General features: G+C 41.4%; 1 protein-coding gene across 5 annotated transcripts in view; it reads right to left on the bottom strand.

Moving 5' to 3' along the window:
* Nucleotides 1-18,761, bottom strand: part of LOC113025136 (septin-7-like) — a 72,752-nt gene that overhangs the window by 19,764 nt on the left and 34,227 nt on the right. For all 5 annotated transcript variants that reach the window (XM_026172585.1, XM_026172588.1, XM_026172586.1 and 2 more), the window contains exons 3-5: nt 14,541-14,647; nt 5,592-5,692; nt 5,352-5,486 (exon numbers count right to left, since the gene is read on the bottom strand). In XM_026172585.1, the coding sequence (XP_026028370.1) occupies nt 5,352-5,486; nt 5,592-5,692; nt 14,541-14,647 (343 nt within the window). The remainder of the gene's footprint in view (nt 1-5,351; nt 5,487-5,591; nt 5,693-14,540; nt 14,648-18,761) is intronic.

The raw sequence follows: 18,761 nt of genomic DNA, 5'->3' as shown, positions 1-18,761 counted from the left end.
TAATGCTCCGGAACACACGCCTCAGCTCATGAGTGCTCAGGACCGGAGCAGGGTCGGTTGAGGGGAGAGGGGACAGGACAGGGTCGGCGTTCTCCCTGTCAAAACGGGCATAAAAGAGATTTAGATCCTCAGCCAGAGTAGAACTGTCGGCTGAGGGTGATGGTGTTCTTCTTTTGTAGTCCGTGATAGCCCTGATGCCCTCCCAGACCTGCCTTGGGTTTGTGTTGTTCTCAAACCTGGCCTCGATACGCCTCCTGTGCTGCTGCTTGGCAGTCTTGATGCCTCTTCTCAGGTTGGCCCTGGCAGCACTGTATGCCTCCTGGTCCCCGGATTTGAAAGCGTTGTTCCTTGTTCGAATAAGTTGTTGAACTCCGTGTGTCATCCAGGGTGGATTATTAGGGAACACACGGAATCGTTTCCAAGTTGTTACATTGTCCACACAGAAACAGATGTAGTCCAAGACAGTGGAGGTGTAACTGTCCAATGCGACACGATTGTCAGTGTCCTGCACCTTGAATACATCCCAGTCTGTGCAGTGGAAACAGTCCTGAAGCATCGGAATAGCATCCTGCGGCCATGTTCTCACGGTTTTGGTTGTAATCCCAGTGCTCTTGATCTTTTGTGTGTATATTGGGTGTAGCAGAAGGGAGAGATGGTCTGACAGACCCAGGTGGGGATAAGCCTGGGCTCTGTACGCATTCGCCATGTTGGTGTACACCTGGTCCAACGTTCTATCTCCTCTGGTAGCACACTTCACATTACGGTGGAAATTGTGAAGTACAGATTTCAGGTCCGCGTGGTTAAAATCCCCAGCCGCAATAAAGACACTGTCCGGGTGTGCTACCAGGCTGTTATTGATGCTGCTGCTCAATTGTGCTAACGCTAGCTTAGCATTAGCATCTGGTGGAATGTAAACAGCGCAGATGTAAACGGCAGAAAATTCCCGAGGGAGATAGAATGGTTTTTTGTTAAGTTGCCTAATAATTATGCACAGTAATAGTCACCTGCACACACAGATATCCCCCTAAAATAGCTAAAACTAAAAACTAAAAACTACTTCCAAAAACATTCAGCTTTGATATTAATGAGTTTTTGGGTTCATTGAGAACATGGTTGTTGTTCAATAATAAAATTATTCCTCAAAAATACAACTTGCCTAATAATTCTGCACTCCCTGTAAATTATATACAGTTCATTGGGGCTGATGTGTCAGTTCATGAAGCTGTGGTTGAATAGCATTACATTATTTTAAGTGGGTCAGCAGCTGTATTTGGCTGCGTGACTCACCACATGAATGAGGAATCAACTCACAAGACTGAATCTAAAGAAAATACCACAGTGTGCCTCTTTAGTTCAGAGCAGTTCAGTGGGTCACCAGCAGAGGGCCACACAAAACTGTACAATACATGTAGCCCACAGCAAGTGACTGTCAGGGAGCCACAGGGTCTTCACCTCTGAATGCCAAGCTGTGCGGGCACACAGTCAGTCCTAACAGAACAAACCACATTTGTATTATCAGCTGTTGGAGTGGAAGATTTTCTTGTTTTTTTGCCATTTTCTGAATGTAAATTCAAAATGGCGACCGTCCTCGACACTCTCAGTTGCCGGTGCAGTGACTTGTGTTAGAGATGTTGGACAAATTTTCAGCCAAAATCCTAAAGGATGTGCACTTGTCCTCTCTGCTGCAGCCTCTACTCTTCCTCATTGAGCAACACCAGAAAACACTTACTTAGAAAGCAAGTCCACTACTCAGTACTGCCAACAACTGACCGGAACAACAGAGTCCAATACAATCCTCTCATGAGGACAACAAAACAAACACTGCGATGGCTTCAGAGTCTACTTTGTTGTCATTTTACATTTAAGTATACAATATAAACACTGTTGTAATAGTTCTTGTACAATGTACATGACATACAATAGAAGTCAGATTAAAATAGAGAAGCCAAATGCTTCCAGGCTACCACAGTAGAAATGCATTCAAGGTGACCATTAGAATCCACTCATGCTACAGAGTCCATAACCTTGATCCTTCTGAGGCCCCCTTTCCAAAATATAGCTGGGAAATACCTTATGTGAAATTCCTAATCACATCACAAACATTGAGGGTCTGTCGTGAATGCAGTAATCATTAATTTTTCCTTTTCTCTCTCAGTTTGTTTACAATGTTAGCTGTCAGCCCACTACATCAGTGTTCCAGTGGACTGATAGTAAATTAATGGAGTATAATACTAAATAGCCCCCTGTATAATGTGCAGGTTAAAGGCTCATTATGTAGTTTAACCTTTCTGGGGAAAACTATTCAACGTAAAATAGAATCGCACACAATAAGTTTAGCATTGCATTCAAAACTATAATACAGTTATTATTCTGCCAGCTCAATGGATTACCACTGTCTACATGAAAGCACTTTATATATCTGCAAATGCTTTTTGCTGCGTGTTGAGTTGAATTAGTTGTCCCATGAAAGAGGCCAGCAAAACAGCTGCTGGGCGGCTCAGCGAGTGAGGACAGCTTTGGATATAATGCTGCTGCACCAGAGGAGAGCTGGAGTAAAGGCAGCCCCAGATAACACTGGAGTCAGAGTGTCTGGTTAGAGCAGGAGACTCGAAGGGCATTTCTGTGAAGTCAAAATCCGAAATCTCCCACACACTGACACCGATTAATCAAACCAGCATGAGCGGCACTTTGTCTACAGAAAGCTGGACTCACTGTCAGAACTCTTGTAGTTACTCCGGGGAACTAAAACATCACAGAGAGGACAGGTCTGGAAATAAGTATGCAGTTTACTTCTAAAGCAGGATTTATAGGATTTCACATTTTACAGCCACATGTGAGTGACTTTTGGAGGCAGCAGTGTGGAAACGGGCCTTCTGGAGCTTGTTGCAGATCATTTAAAAGTGGTAAAGAGTCTGCCGGAAATGTAGGCAGATTCCTCTGGGGTGACAGTAAAAGCGTAATTAAGTGATGCATCTTCTCAGTGAAGTGGACAATTTACTGACTTGTCTCTGACTTTAAACTTAGAACACTGCTCAAAGAATACAAGAAGCTGTGGTGTGGCAGAACCATTTATGTTGTAAAATTCACATGTTAAAATCTGATCTGTTATTGATGATAAACAAACTGCAGCAGTTGTTTAACAAAGAAAACCAAAATGTGCGTCTCCAGTTGCAGGATGACCTGTCGTTTGCTCAACCATGTACTAATGCTTGTTTCTCGATGGTTAGGAGAAAAGCATAAAGCATCCACCGTTTTCTTTATGTTGGAGGCAGCAGGAACAGAATACCTGAACAGACCGTTTTGTGCATGATTACACTTTAAGGGGAGAGATAAGACCGGCTTATTTAACATTTAATGAACTTTTCAACTGCTTGTGTGCTTTTCTCATAATTCAAGAAAGATTGTCATTTCTGTCGGGAGTAAATTATACCTGGAACATGTGTTGTGGGGCCTCCATATCCTTCCTTCTGTATAACTGTAAAACCAAAGGATACAGTAGCAGGAAGGCCCCAGCACAGAATAGAGCTGGCATTAATGATAATAATATGACACTGATTTAGACAGAAACCATGTGAAATGTGGTCCTGAGGTGAAGTTGGGTTCTAAATTGCTTGCTGAACAACTAAAACAACAGGTAAAGCAGCCTCAACATAAAAACCCATGTGAGACTTGCCCATCTGATGTCTAGAAGGGAATCCGCTGAGCCTTCAGCTGATGTAGGATGGCACAAATTGCAGCTGATCTGACAAGTGAGCCCGACTTTGCTGGATGATCGATTGAAGACTGTTTATTTTCATAGACAGGTTTCCTGTCTTTGTCACTGCCTCAATGCAGTTAAGGTGCATCATGGAGGCACTTAAAGCTGAGCTAAAATGATCAGAAAATGTCAGAGTGTGTTTTGACATTCACAGACAGCAACATGTTTCACACATTTTATGCTTTGGGCTGCTGAAATATTTAACAAATTAGTGTTATTTTAAACACACTGCATGCCAATCAACTCTGCAGGTTTAGATCCATCGCCAAAGCCTGAGAGGTGCGCGCACACACACGGACGCTAACGCTGCATTTTGTATAAGTTCATACTCAAGTTTAAAACAACAACTACACTAAAGCTATTCTGTTATACCTGTATGCAAAAAAAAATATTTCATAGTTCAGCAATACTGATCAATCTAATAAACTTAAACCTACACCATCCTCCCTATTCTGGTATTTTAAAGAGTACTTAGCATATATATTAAGCAACCTAACTAATAGGGTTCCAACTCCCAGCAACAATAAAAATAAATAAATAAAAAATAGGGAACCACCCCTCACGCTCCACCTCATGATGCTTAATCGACGTAATCAACCTTAATTTGATGCAGTGTGAAAAAAAATGCACAGAAATCAATTATTTTTCAAGAAATATTAAATAGATTCAACATCTTTCTTCAACAAAATTGCAGACTGCACAGATGGTACCTTCCCAAAGGAAAAAGTACTATAGCTTACTAGGGTATATATATTAGACTTAATAGTTACTATATACAGTAATTGACTTCTATTCATTTTACATCAAATTAAAACTTTGGGTGTCAGATAATTATTTATTAAAAGCTAGACATTTTAAATGAGAATAAGAAAGAAAAGTATGTCTTTGTGCCCCCTTTTCCCTGTTCATGCCCTATCGGCCCCCCTGGCTAAACTTTGCTAGATCCGCCCCTGCACAGTTACCAGCGTCAGCTACGTAGAAAAAGATCCTGGAGTAGAAAGTAATATTAAATACATTCTAACAATAGCTGATCAAGCTTAAACGTGCTGCTGTTGTTCAGCCGCTGGTTTCCTCTTTCTGGTGCAAAGTGGGCCAAAAGCAAACTAGAGTCACGGACTCACGACAGAAAAGCCGATCAGCTGATCGTTAAGCAGTTTCATGATTGAAGTAGCAGCAAGAAGAGGCAGTCGCTCCATATATCGTTTGTTAAGCTTAACGCAGGAATGCTTTACAAACATTCAGAGATGGACTTACACACTTGCTTTACTTCTCTCGGGATAACTTTATCGGAGATGAAATGCCGGGTAAGACAGTATGGCACGTCTGAGTTGAAAGTGCTGTTCCTGGGAGCTGCTGCGAGTCTCCACTCTGAGTGATTCAGTGATGGAGATCAGGAAACTCTACTGAGCATGAGCAGAACTGGTTTGTATGTGGGTCACAAACACTGGCTGGCAGGCTCCTCTTTTATGAGACAGACAGACACTCAAGTACATCCTTTCCAGTTATATGCAGACAGCATCACTGCCACCTTTTGAACATTTCATGTCTCTTAATTACATCTGCATCTTATTATATCATCTTATGCAGCACCCACCCGTGTCCAGATGGTGCTATAAAATATAGACAGCAGTGGACTCTGTTGTCCGGCATGGACCTGCGGTTGACCCTCGACTCAGCATTCAGGAAGTCCTCGCATTTGCTGTCAATGTAATTAATGACAGGCTGCCAGCTGGGAACATGGAAAGATGATGTCAGAGAGAGTGCACTGTACAACAAAGAGCATATGATTGCTTGGTAGAATCAAATTGTGCATGTCTTCGTGGGCAATCCTCACCAGTTGCTGTTGTCGACTGCATCGCCAAACCCTGGTGTGTCCACGATGGTTAGGGTTAGTTGGACTCCTCCCTCCTTTATCAAAACTTTACTCTGTTCCACCTGAAACACAAACATTCACACCCTTCAGAACTCTTGGGATCTCAGCCTTGCCTTACAGTATTTATAAAGTGTTTCCATTAGCTGCAATAACTTCACACTTTCAAAATATAATTTGACAGCATGTATCTGCCCACACATGTTGGACTACATACACTGCACAGCAGGTCCTCCCACACAGCCGAAACCGATCTGCTGGTTGAGTGTGTGTACAATACGAGTGAAGTTCTTTTCCTTCCTCTCAGCACTGTGTGTGTGTGTGTGTGTGTGTGTGTGTGTGTGTGTGTGTGTGTCTCAACTTAAGTCAAAACCACTGTCTTCCAAAGAAGAGTTCGATTTCCATGGAGGCAATGAGAGCAGCTGCACGACCCAGCACAGAACAAAACAGACATCAGTGACAGCAGATTATGACAGTGGTTCAGCGAGATACGGCGTGAAAGGACCTGGGTGATGATGGGTTGTAAAGAGGCTTGCACATACGCAACAACTGTGGGCATGCTGAACATGAAGAGTAGTGTCAAAAGAATGTGTAAAAATGTACCATCTGAGCCTTCAGCTTCTATGTGCTGGCATCGAGATCAGCTGATTACAGCTAAACTGGTCCTTGAAGTGTGCCTGAACTTTACTACACTCAAATTCCTTACTGTGCATGGTATCAGTTCCATTGAAAACAGCACCTCAATGAAACTGCAACTCTAAGGTTTGCGCACAGTTTAAAGGGGAGCTCAGAGTTCGGCAACTGCCCAGCACACGTTGGCATTCTAAACCAACTTAAACAGAGCACCCAATGTGCGATTTGCCAATAGGCTGTGTGTGTCACTTACGTCAGCTGATCTGCCACTGAATGTGACTTAGTGAATCCTGTCAATAAATGTAAAGTAAAACAAATACAGCAGAGTTCCCATTTGTCTTAATAGTTAAACATGGTTAAAAATAGAGCATGGGGGTATTTTTAAGCTGAGCCAAAAGGTGATTTTATGATAGAAATAATATTTATTACACATACTGGAGAGTCCAGCAGATGATAAAGGCGTTTAGACTTTTCTTCTCCCATCTTTACATCCACTCTAGCATGCCATGAGTGCATATGTCACTGTATGAAAGCCTTTTTACACAACAGCCATGTATGCACACTGAGTTTGGGTGTTCACTCAATGCAGCTGATTTTAATTTAATGTTTAATTACATATGCCAAAAAGTGAAGCCATCACTGCAAACTGTTCATCATAGTCTGCAGTCACATACGTTCCCATTCAGTCCCAGAGATCCATCCATTTCCTGAAGCTCGCCAGCTGTTCCCCCACTTCGTCGCATAGTTTCACAGGACCATGTAGTTATTTTAGGATCGCCCCTTTAAGTCAAACTACAGCCCTCTCACTGTAACACAAACATTCTTTAGCTTCCACAAACCTTCAGATAATCTGTCTGGCTTTACAGCTGACCATATATACATAAATATATATATATTTTTTACACATCTGACCTTAATTGTGCAGCCAGGCATGTGTGTTAAATCTGTGTCTGTATTGTAAGTGTTTGCGCATGACATGTCAGCCCTTCTCAAAACCAAATCTGCCATTTCCACTGTTTCTGTGAAGAAAAACAGATTGGGAGAAAACCTCAAAAATGCCGTCGGCCTCAACACCATCATTTAAAAGAAATCTGATCTGTGGGGAATGTGAGCGAGCGACAAAACATGGGAGATTGTTCTGCAATATAAATACTCTGACCCGGTCTCTCCCCCTCAGCCTCAGACCACAGCGGCTCCTTTCCAACGTATGCACACTAACTGCTGCTTGGAGGAGAGCCTGCTTGCCCACGTTGCGCTCATGGGGCTCACATGAGGTATGATGAGCGCAATAGAGTGAGAGAAAGCTTGAAGCAAAAGGTTCTTAATGTTTTCAGTCTCGTAAAAACAGAGTAAATTTAGCACCGCCTTGGTGCGTCGTCTGGATCACAACAGACCTGCACAAAGATGCAGAATCACAGCTGCCTGAGCGGCTCCTGTCATTTATAATTTAGGCCAAGTGTGCAGTACAATCGAACGTCACAAAATGAACAGGACTTTCAAATTGATGCAGTGGAGAAATTTAAACCTAATGAGGAAATGAAAAGAGTCTGCAAACTTTAAAGAAAAGAAGCTGAAAATACACAGCGCTTTGACTGAACGATTGTCAGTTTGTAAAGAATACAGGACAGATTTAGAAGTGTAGATACTGAGATTTTTACTTACTTTAATTTGAAATAGCAAACCATCTCAGAGTTTGTTCAGTTTCCCAGACTATAGTATGTATTATAGATGCATTGCAAACCCAAAATAGTGTTGATACTGGAACATACAGATTTCAGATCTGAAGTCTGTATCTTACTGCGAGTCTGCCTTTGACTTCATACATAAAATGCAGAGGTTTAAATGGGTTTACTCAAGAGACTGAGAGCTGACCCAAGGACTCACAGATCTCAGGTCTGTTTTCTAATAAGTGTAAAAAGTGACTGGATCATCCTGCCATATTTTATGAATAGCACCGTCTTGACTAAATTCGGTGTGACGTATCAGTGACTTCCTACAAAAAACTACTTCCTCTATAACAGGGGTGGGCAACTCCAGGCCTCGAGGGCCGGTGTCCCTGCAGGTTTTAGATGTGTCCCCCGAACCAACACAGCTGATTTAAATGGCTAAATTAGCTCCTCAACATGTCCTGAAGTTCTCCAGAGGCCTGGTAACGAACTAATCATGTGATTCAGGTGTGTTGACCCAAGGTGAGATCTAAAACCTGCAGAACACCGGCCCCTGGGGCCTGGAATTGCCCACCCCTGCTCTATAACATAAGGCACCTCTATGCACCTCGGTCTGAATGGAACAACATTGTTATTTTAGGTTCAGAGACATAAGTTTAACTTGAGATTATATTTGGACATCTTTGGCACTCAGTCATCTCCGTTTTGCCAGATAAATTTGGTTGGTTATCTCTAGCTGCACTCCATGCTGCATTGAACTAAAAAAAAGGAATGAGTAACTTGGCATTATAAAGCATTAAAATTTGCCAAAGGCTAAAAGTCAACATCAACTTAAGTCCAGTTTAATAATTATTGTTTAATGGTAAATGCACAAAAATCTATTTTCTGGTTCAGAGATTGTCTATACCCGTCCTGATCCACAGCCTTGACTTGCGTACCTCCTTGCATTTAGACAACATTTGACATAATGTGCTCATTTGTTACGAGTTTTGGAGAGCAAAACCTTCTGTGACCAGGACGACTATCAGAGTCAAAGTCAGATATAAAGATACCTTAGCCTTCTCCATCTTGGAATATATGGCTTACGGTTAGCTTACTGTGAGTTAACAGGTCCCTATTTTCCAAAATGCTGCCGAGTCTGTGCCTTTGGCAAAGTAAAACATCTGCTATCCAACTGTGTTTGCTTTTAATCCTGACTTTTCCAACCTTTTGCTTCATTCCTTCCCATGCACTTCCTGTCTGTCTTCACTTTCATCATCCACCAAAGGCTTCACACAACTACACCAACTGCCACTTCATGGGGACTTTTTCTTCTGCAGATGGTGCTAGCTAGGGCTGGGCGATATGACCCAAAATTCATATCTCGATATTTTTTAGCTGGATGGCGATATAAGATATATATCTCGATATTTTTTTTAAGCCATAAAGTAAGAACAAAAAGAGTTCTTAGTCAAAGCTGTGTCCCAGATGTCACACAGGCACTTTTATTAACATACAGCACAGATGTACATGAAAAATTACTCAAAATTAAATTATGAGCATTCATTAAATAATAATGCTCCATAAATAAAAGAAAACAAGGTTGTTTTTGTGCTAAACAAAGAGCTCACAATTGTGCAGTCAAAATGTAAACTAAAAGACGCTGAGCGTAATAACAAAGACAGACAGATTTTACAGCTGCTCTGTTCCCAAGTTTTACTGTGTGACTGATAGCCTGGAGTTTGAAATCTGCTTCATAACCACGTCTCTTACAGGTGCCATTTATTGTCCTTATACACACACAATACGGTAATATTACGTTGATGCACAGTACGTATCACTCCGCGAAGCTCCTCGGTAGCCGTAATGCGCCGACAATCTATCAAGCGGTGCAGCTCCGTAGCTTACCAAAGTCGTACTCAAACATTTTTGACAGATTGCTGAACGCCGTGTACCACATAAAATCGGTTCGCGGCCACCAAGCACAACCAGAATTCATACATAAGGCGCGCTATCAACTTTTGAGAGAATGAAAGGATTTTAGGGTTAGCGCGGTTAGCTCGTTAGCGCGGTTAGCTCGTTAGCATGTTTAGCTCGTTAGCACGTTGACGCCGTCCAGCCCCACGCATGGGGCGATGCGCAGTAACTCGTTAACGGAGATTTGCCGTGTCCGTCTTGTCGCTGCCTGCACGTGAAGCGATGGGGTAGGAGGGGGAGTTGTCTTCAGTGAAGGCGAGGCGGAGTAACGTTGCGTAGAGACAAAAGTGGACGAAAGAGAGGCAAACTTGCGGCTCCACAACTATAATTATAACGTAACATAGACTATATCGATATAAAGGATATTGTCACATCTTATATCTCGTATAAAAATATATCGATATGTTTTAAAAACTCGATATATCGCCCAGCTCTAGTGCTAGCTAACGTACATTGGAATGATACAATAGTGTTCACCTACACTGATTTAAAAAAAAAAAGTCCAAAGACGGTAAAGCGAAAACGGCGGTTAACTTGTCTCAATTAACATTTTAACCTCTCTCACCCACTCAGCTGCCAGCCACCCATTTAGAGTTGTAAATGTTAAGTTCACATTAATCCCAGTATATGGAATTTTCCCCTATGACATACCTATATGGAAATCTTAAGACTTCATAAGTAATATGGTAGTGGGAATCGAATTATAGTGCAAAGCGGCGTGTGGAGATGAATTCTCATCTTTTAAGTAGTGGTTGAGGGTGGGGTGGGAGGGTGTTACATTTCATGGGAACATTCCTGCCCTGCTATTGACCCTCTCAGACCCAAGGGGGAAATTCAGCCCTGATCCTCTGTTTTTCTTTGTCTCTCCCCTCATCACATCTACCCCATCACCCTCCTCGAGGTTTATATGCTCTTTAGTTTTACAAAGCTCCACCTTTTCCTCACTCATCGCCATGTTGCTTCTGTCCGTCTTCTCCTGCCACCACCATCTCATCTCTTTCCGTCTTAGTTCATCACACTGTCCCACATCTCCATCTTCTGCTTTTTCCTCTTTCCCAAACTGCTTCTCCTTTGCCCCTTTTACTCCAGACACAGTCTCCCTCCTCCACTTCAATTTGCCATTACCATAAAAGGACAAAACTAGGTCCAGTGGCGTTGTTGTTTGCCTCGTAGTTCCTCCATCCTGCATTCTCATTCTCCTTTTCCATTATACTCTCTTCCTCCCCAGCAGAATCCTGCTCCCCTCTTAGCCTTCCATCCCTACTAACATGTCAATTTTAACAAACCTGGCTGATAATGCAGGAGCAAGAAAAGCCTTCAGAATGACCAGACCAGATGTTCTCAATTAATTTGTCAGAAAACATGAAACTTCATCCCTTTCAGTGCCTGTGCTTATCTGTCATGTTTTTCTTTTTTTTTTTTTACTGAAGACACCAGTTAAGACTTTGAACGTGCTGGTGCAAAAAAAAAGTCAACTCTTGGATTTAATAACTGGTCTAACGTCTACATATACGGGATGTGTTTAAGCTCAGATTAGAGATTTGAGCTTTTCAACAACTCTTGAGGAAATTTCAACATCATCCAAAACGGCACAACTTTTACTTTGTAGGTGAACATTCAACCGGCATTCCATCAAGTTTAACTGTACCTGACTTTTTTTCTTTACACTTTATAGTTCAGGTTGGCCTCACACACCGAGGTCGAGTTTGCAAACACTGAGACCTAACCACGAGCTCCACAAGGGTCTTTGAACTGCTCACCAAAACAACTACCAAATTCAAATAGTTTCCCCCTCACGCTCAAGTACACTTTTTGTTGGCCAGAATGAATGAGAATACTTTCAGGGGCTCCTAACATATGGTGTGGTCACATTGATGCTTACTTTTAACACCCAGAAATCATCATTTTTCCGAGGGAATGAGTACTACGTGAAGAATTTGTTTTTAGATATTAGGAGATATCACTGACACTGGAATGTAAATGACAAAATGCCTTGAGCAACGGCTGTGGGAGGACTTAAAATGTCTCCATTAACAAGGTTATTTTCCTTCAAACTGGCTTGAGAAACAACACTTTCTTGTAAGACATCTGTTCATTTCATGGTTTCCTAATCCTCATCCCAGTATTTGCTGTCGCTGCTGGAATTTAGAACGTAGAAGAAATCGACATCAAGCATCAAACTCTTGCAGGAAAACGGTGAATGGTGATCTCACAGTCTTAGCACATATAGTGCCTTTGTTTATATGACTATCAACTATAAGAAGACATGGGGTTGTACAGAGACCATTAACAAAAACTCAAAACATCTCTACACTGGACCTGAAGCTAAAAATGAACTGATGGCAACTGAGGTCTGACCCATATAGGGTTAGGGTGAGAATTAACACTACCATGGGTTATTAGGTTATACCTAACCCTGTGTTTAAAAGAAAGTAAAGTACATTTAGTTAAAAAGTATTGTTTTAATGTGCTTTAGTTATAAAACAAAATTCAAAACCCAGAAATCACATGTGATGTAAAGTGTAAAGGAAACAGGGGTTAAGGTTAAGGATGGACCGATCCAATATTACGTATCGGTCCGATACGAACAGAGATGGGCAGTAACGCGTTACAAGTAACGCGTTACTGTAATCTGATTACTTTTTTCAAGTAACGAGTAAAGTAAGGGATTACTATTGCAAAATCGGTAATTAGATTACCGTTACTTTCCCGTAGGAACGCTGCGTTACTGCGTTACTAAAACCGTGATTTTTTTTGTGAGAATGTCTCATGACAGTGACGTAAACAAGTGCGACGTTGGTGACAGCAGCTGTGTGCAGATCAACAATGGATAATATATCGAGTGCGGGAGAGAGTATGAGCGTGCAGCGTTTAAAGTGTGGAAGTACTGACCTTACTTTGAGTTTGATTCCATAAAAAGTGACAAAAACATTAGCGTCCATCGTGCGTGGGAAGAAAACTTCTTTTTACAGCGAAAAAAACCCCTAAACTTCCGAGCAAGCACCGAGTAGCTACGACGTGATGGGAAACTCACAGAGACACTCGCGCGGATTCTTCAACTGACCGCAGCACACCTGCACCAGGGTAACCCTCCGCCTACCCTGCTCCTGCTTTACAGGTGAAAATAGAGCAAAAGGACCACTGAGTCTTTGACTTTATTTATTTTCTGCTGTGTTTTACTTGCATCTGTTTGAAAGAGTGAGTGAAAACACAAAAAATATTTTATTTTATGTGCTGGAATGTGTAGAAAATAGGTTTAAATGTTAAACTAATTTATTCAAGTCAGAGAATGTTGCATATAATTAAATGTTTTGCTTGATGCATAAAGTTAAAAGATTAAAACTGATAAAACAAGTTAAAAAAAGAGACTTTTCCATTTGATTACATTTTGTATGATGGATTATGTAGAAAAAGTAGAATTGGGCTGAAAGATCTATCGCTTTATCACCTCTTCAGGTTGTAAATCGTGTTTTTAAAAAGTAACTAAGTAACTAAGTAATTAATTACTTTTGAAAATAAGTAATCAGTAAAGTAACGGGATTACTTTTTTGGGGGAGTAATCAGTAATTAGTTACTGATTACTTTTTTCAAGTAACTTGACCAACACTGGATACGAACCTAAATTACTGGATCGGATATCTGAGAGAAATAAAAAATGTAATCCGATCCATTAAATATCACAAAAGCACCTCACAAAACTTGTGACATGGCGTAACTCCGCTCATAACTTTAGCACGTCGAGCAGTATGTGTCACATGATAGAGCGGCTGTGGCGTGTGAGACCTCTCAGCGATCTGGTTGAGCATTTGGAGCCTCGCTACCAACCCGGCATTTCATCTCCGAGAAAGTGATCCCAGAGAGAAGTAAAGCAAGTGTGTAAGTTCATCTCTGAATGTTTGTAAAGCATTCCAGCGTTAAGCTTAACAACCGATATATGGAGCGACTGCCTCTCTCCCTCCCTCTCCTGCTGCTACTTCGATCATGAAACTGATCAATGATCGGTTAAGTCTAATATACCCTAGTAAGCAATAGTACTTTTTCCTTTGGGAAGGTACCATCTGTGCAGTCTGCAATTCTGTTGAAGAAAGATGTTGAATCTATTTAATTATTGTAGAAAAATAATTGATTTCTGTGCATTTTTTTTTAAATAACGCGTGCATTAAATTAAGGTTGATTACGCCGATAAAGCATCACGAGGCGGAGGGTGGTTCCCTGTTTTTATTTTTTTTGCTGGGAGTTTGCAACCCTATTAGTTAGGTTGTTTAATATTTCTGCTAAGTGCTCTTTAAAATACCAGAACAGGGAGGATGGAGGATTTAAGTTTATTAGATTGATCAGTGTTGCTGAACTATGAAATATTTTGGGTGCAGTATATTTTTTGCATACAGGTATAACAGAATAGGTTTAGTGTTTTTGTTTTTTTAAAACTTGAGTATGAATTTATACAAAATGGAGCAAGATATTTAAAAAACTGTTTTATTGATTAAAAATACACTATATCGGATTCATAACGGTATCGGCAGATATCCAAATTTATAATATCGGTCATAAAAAAGTGGTGTTGTGCCATCTATAGTTAAGGTTACAGATCTTGTCATCAATGGTGACCTAGACTTCATAGGATTCATTTACTGGGCAAAAAGCTGAAAAAGCTCACTTGAACAGTCTTTTTAATCCTGTGGGAGGGGCCAGGGTAGTCCTTAGAGTAGAGGTCAGTCAGGAACAAGGAGTTGATGAGAGTCGATTTCCCGAGACCAGACTCACCTGAGGACAAAAGCACAAGTTAAGCAACGTTATATAATCTTACTGTTTTCTAAGTACAACCAGCTGAACACATGACAAAAAGGACTTTACATAACGCATGTATAAAAGCATGTGCATGCACTGAACACAATATTGAGATGGCCTGAAGAGACATGGATGCAGTGCAGATAATAAAGCAGATTCACTGTCTGTAAGGGGAAAGGTCAGAGACTGATCTGCCAGCATGAAAAGCTTTCAGATGGAGGGAATAAAACATTTCCTCTCCATCTCCTGCTGACTTTCTCTCTCACCCACCCCCCGTTTATCTACTCTTCCTCTGTCCTCCTCGCTCAGTGCGTCCTTGAAGTATAAATCTCTCTATTTCGGTCCTCACAGTGCCAACTTTCCATTCCCTTCTCCCATACTGACGGCACAGAAGCTGCACAAACATTTACTTGACAAAGAGCACAGTCAGTCCAAACATACACATTGCATATGCTCGCCCTCTCCATCACACAGGCCTATGATTAATAGCTGAGCATCTGGCTTGCGTCTCATGAAAAGGCACTGGAGGAGTGTTTGGTTGGAGGGAAGGAGGGCTGCCTGTCCCAGCAAGACCTCTGACCGACTCCCACGACACAATTTCAGGCTTTGAAAACTGGAGTAATCTGTGGCCAAACATCAATCTGGGCTGGGTACACAGTAGCTTGAGGGGGTTTCCAAAAAGGACACATCAGAAACAGACCAAGATTAGAGTACTGGACAAAAAAAGGTTACCGAGAAAAAATTAAAATTCTGAATCAGATCTATCAGGTAAGAGAATTTAAAGGTGCTACGAGAAAACCATAACACATCCAGTTTACAAAGAATGGCAAAAATGTGTCGACGCGTGTTATTATTTAGCCATCTGCAGATCATTTTCCAGATGTTTTGTTCATAGAGGTCAGAGGACGCTTGTAATCTTGCAACATCTATAAAATGTCTTTTTTAAGTTGTCCAACAATCTGAAACCCTTAAATTTCAGTTAGCAGACACGTGACTCACAGAATTTCCTCAAGTTGTCCTTTAAAAACATGCCACCAAATCAATTAACTCACCGATGTTTCAGCTCCAGCATTGTTGTCTTTATGTGATTCCAAGTAGGTGGAAACATGTCTATGACTTTTCTGTTACCCGGTGTTGACATTGATGTGTGTGCTTTTTCAGTGTTTCCTGCACATATACATACCAACGTCCAAGCATCCAAGTAAAGTATTCTATAATCCATTTTACCATTTTCCTCTATAAAAAACTCTTTACTCGAATTTAAAATTGCTAGCGGCTGCACAAAGAGGCCTTTTCTCATGTTTAATAAGCAGATGTTTACGCAGTTTTTACTTGACAAATCACAGAGTGGTCAACAATACTGATGTAATGTTATTAGTATAGAAATAGGTATTTTTCACACCATTTACATATTTAAAAAAATGCTTTGGGTAGAACTGAGAACTGATCCAAATGTATACCACGTTTCTGTGTCATTATATAGACTGACAGGTCTGAATTTTCAACTCCATTTAAAGACAAAATCAAATATCAATACTAGTTCTAAACAGACCAAACAGAATATCAACGTCACTATCAAAGCGTGCTGAATTACTGCCTCTGACTTTAAATCTGCGTTGAAAGGAGCAGCTGAGAAAACCGTGTATAGTGCAGTACAGTCCACTGAGCTCTTACATACAGCATCTGTGTGCAGCCTGAAAGCAGGAAGCTGGAGTATTTCCATTTTAATGTGAGTCAGATGTTGCTCCAGTAATTCTTGATTGATAAGCAATTTTCCAGTAACGTCCGCTAAAAGTAAAGTCTGCTGTAAAAAGTCTCAGGCTCCTGTGTCATTCAAATACTTTCTTTTTGCAAACCGTTGACAACAAACCAAGTGTTCATTACATGTCAGAAGCTTTAAAACCACAGACCCCAATGAAGGGTTTCAGTTCAAAGTTTTCCATCATTTTTTCCCCTCGTATGACTCCTTTCATCCTCTAAACAAACCACCTGCTGGGGGTTAAATCTGCATGGGTTCATTCTTACTGCTCATAGGACAGCTGTGCATATCATCAGGCTACGCCGAGAGGGTGTAATGCTTTGCTGGATTGCATTCTTTACCCCCTCTTAACCCCACGGTCGCCCCTGTGTGTATTTGCTCAGCTATGATTGACATTCTGACAATGACGCGAGTTGGGAATCCAGTTTGTCTGCTGCAGCTTCCTCTGCTACACCACGCCCAACTCACTCATTTGAAGAAACATTTTTTTAAGCTAGCAAGCATGCCATCACCAGCTGCACTTTAAGATGACAGCGCTGGAGTCTGTGCACTCACTGCACTAACTGCTTTAATCATTCTCTGTGTTTATAGTTTTCGGTTAATAACTAAATAAAAAAATTGGTGTCCCTTTTTGTGTGTGCATCCCACCGCCACAGAGAAAGTGTTATTATGTGGAAAAGAATGCATGTCCTTTGGGAACTCAGCGCTGCCAGTCTGCAGCTCTGAATTCAGTTGAATCTTTATTGCATCAGTTGGTTTTGTTAGTCAGGCACTAATGTTTTGGTGCAAACAGCGTATCCAGAGCCTATTGTGTGACGGATGCACTTCATACAAGGAACTAAACAGTTATTGTTATGCATGACACTGAAATGACATCTTGATACTGATAAAGCAGTATTGCCATGTGTTTTGCACAATGAGACACTCCATTCAACTCATCCTGCCAGACAATGTGAGGCAGAATCACCGTACAGTAGTTGTTATAGGTAGACAAATATTTGACCCTCCGTATCACACAATCCGACTAATTTTTCTACAATTTTATCAGGCTGTTCAGCCTGTGTGAAAGCAGTGTCCTCTGGCATTTGTGGACAGAAAAAAGTCATAGGTCAGAGGTTTCAGTTTCTCTTCCTGGCAGCCTCCGTCTGTGGTCTGTCCAGCCTGAGGGGCAGATGTGACAATGAGGTGCGTCACAAGTAAAGATGGAACTCTTCACACAGCTCACCTAAAATTGCTGAGACTCTGTGCTAACATTTCAGTGGGTCCTCAGCAAACATCACGCTGGCTCGACAAAACCAAACAGGCCTCACAAACACTTGAACGATGAGCGCAAACACTGCAGGGAGCTGCAAGTCAGCTGGGCTCAACTCACATTCAAGTTAAGGGCAACACCCATGTGTGTGGATCGAAGCTGCAGGGAATCAATATTTAGAGCCAAGAGTGAATATTTAGAGAGAATTTGCAATATTTGCTTCTTTTTTCTATTTTATTGTAGGAAACTCATCAAATAAAGCCAACACACTCCCAAATGACATGCAGAAATGTCAGCTGTACACAGCAGAAGTGAAAGACTAGCTGAAAATGACAGCTCCATTCTTCTGATTGTTTTAGTTACTGCCACAGCCTAAACCTCCCCTAAAGGCAGGTCCGTCCCAATTAGCCTTCCTCGTGCAGCTTTAATTAAATATTGGTTCCACATGACAAGTTGAAGTGCAGTGCCAGCTCTCTGTAAATAGATTAGTGACCTAAACTTCAGTGATGGATGGCTGACCCCCACAGCTCTTCCCTGCTGTTTCTCTTCCTCTCCATCTCTCTCCAGCCCAGCCTGTTGGCCCCATTTCTCCTCTCTGTCCTTGCTGTCATCTCGACCTCCATCATCATTTAAAGGTTGCTTATTTTTCAGTGATACCAGAATCTTTAACTCTCACACCTAAATGTAAATTATGTAAAGTACCCTACAATGCCAGTTGCTCAGTACTGGACTGCTACCTTGGCACTATCCTGCTACTGATTTTGGGGCCAGTTTTTGTAATGTTGCTGACTGAGACGGTCTGTGGGTCTATTTATGCCATAGGCCATACTTTGCCAAAGTACACCACAGTCATGAATTTAATACCTCCACTAGGGCTTTACCGTGAACGGTATAATATGGCCCATATTATACCGTTCACGGTAATACCGGTATAATGTTAGGCAACGATAGGAAAATGAAATATCGCGATAGAATGGGAGTAAAACGCACATGCGCAGTGGCTTTGTTTTCATACGCACATGGCCGATTGTTGAGTGAAACAGATGAACCAGAATTGGTTTGTAAAAATGGTGCAACTT

The sequence above is a fragment of the Astatotilapia calliptera genome, chromosome 7, assembly GCF_900246225.1.
Source record: "Astatotilapia calliptera chromosome 7, fAstCal1.2, whole genome shotgun sequence".
In the NCBI taxonomy this organism is placed as follows: Eukaryota; Metazoa; Chordata; class Actinopteri; order Cichliformes; family Cichlidae; genus Astatotilapia; species Astatotilapia calliptera.
The sequence above is the reverse complement of the archived record's forward strand: the minus strand, read 5'-3'. Positions and strand labels throughout refer to the sequence as shown.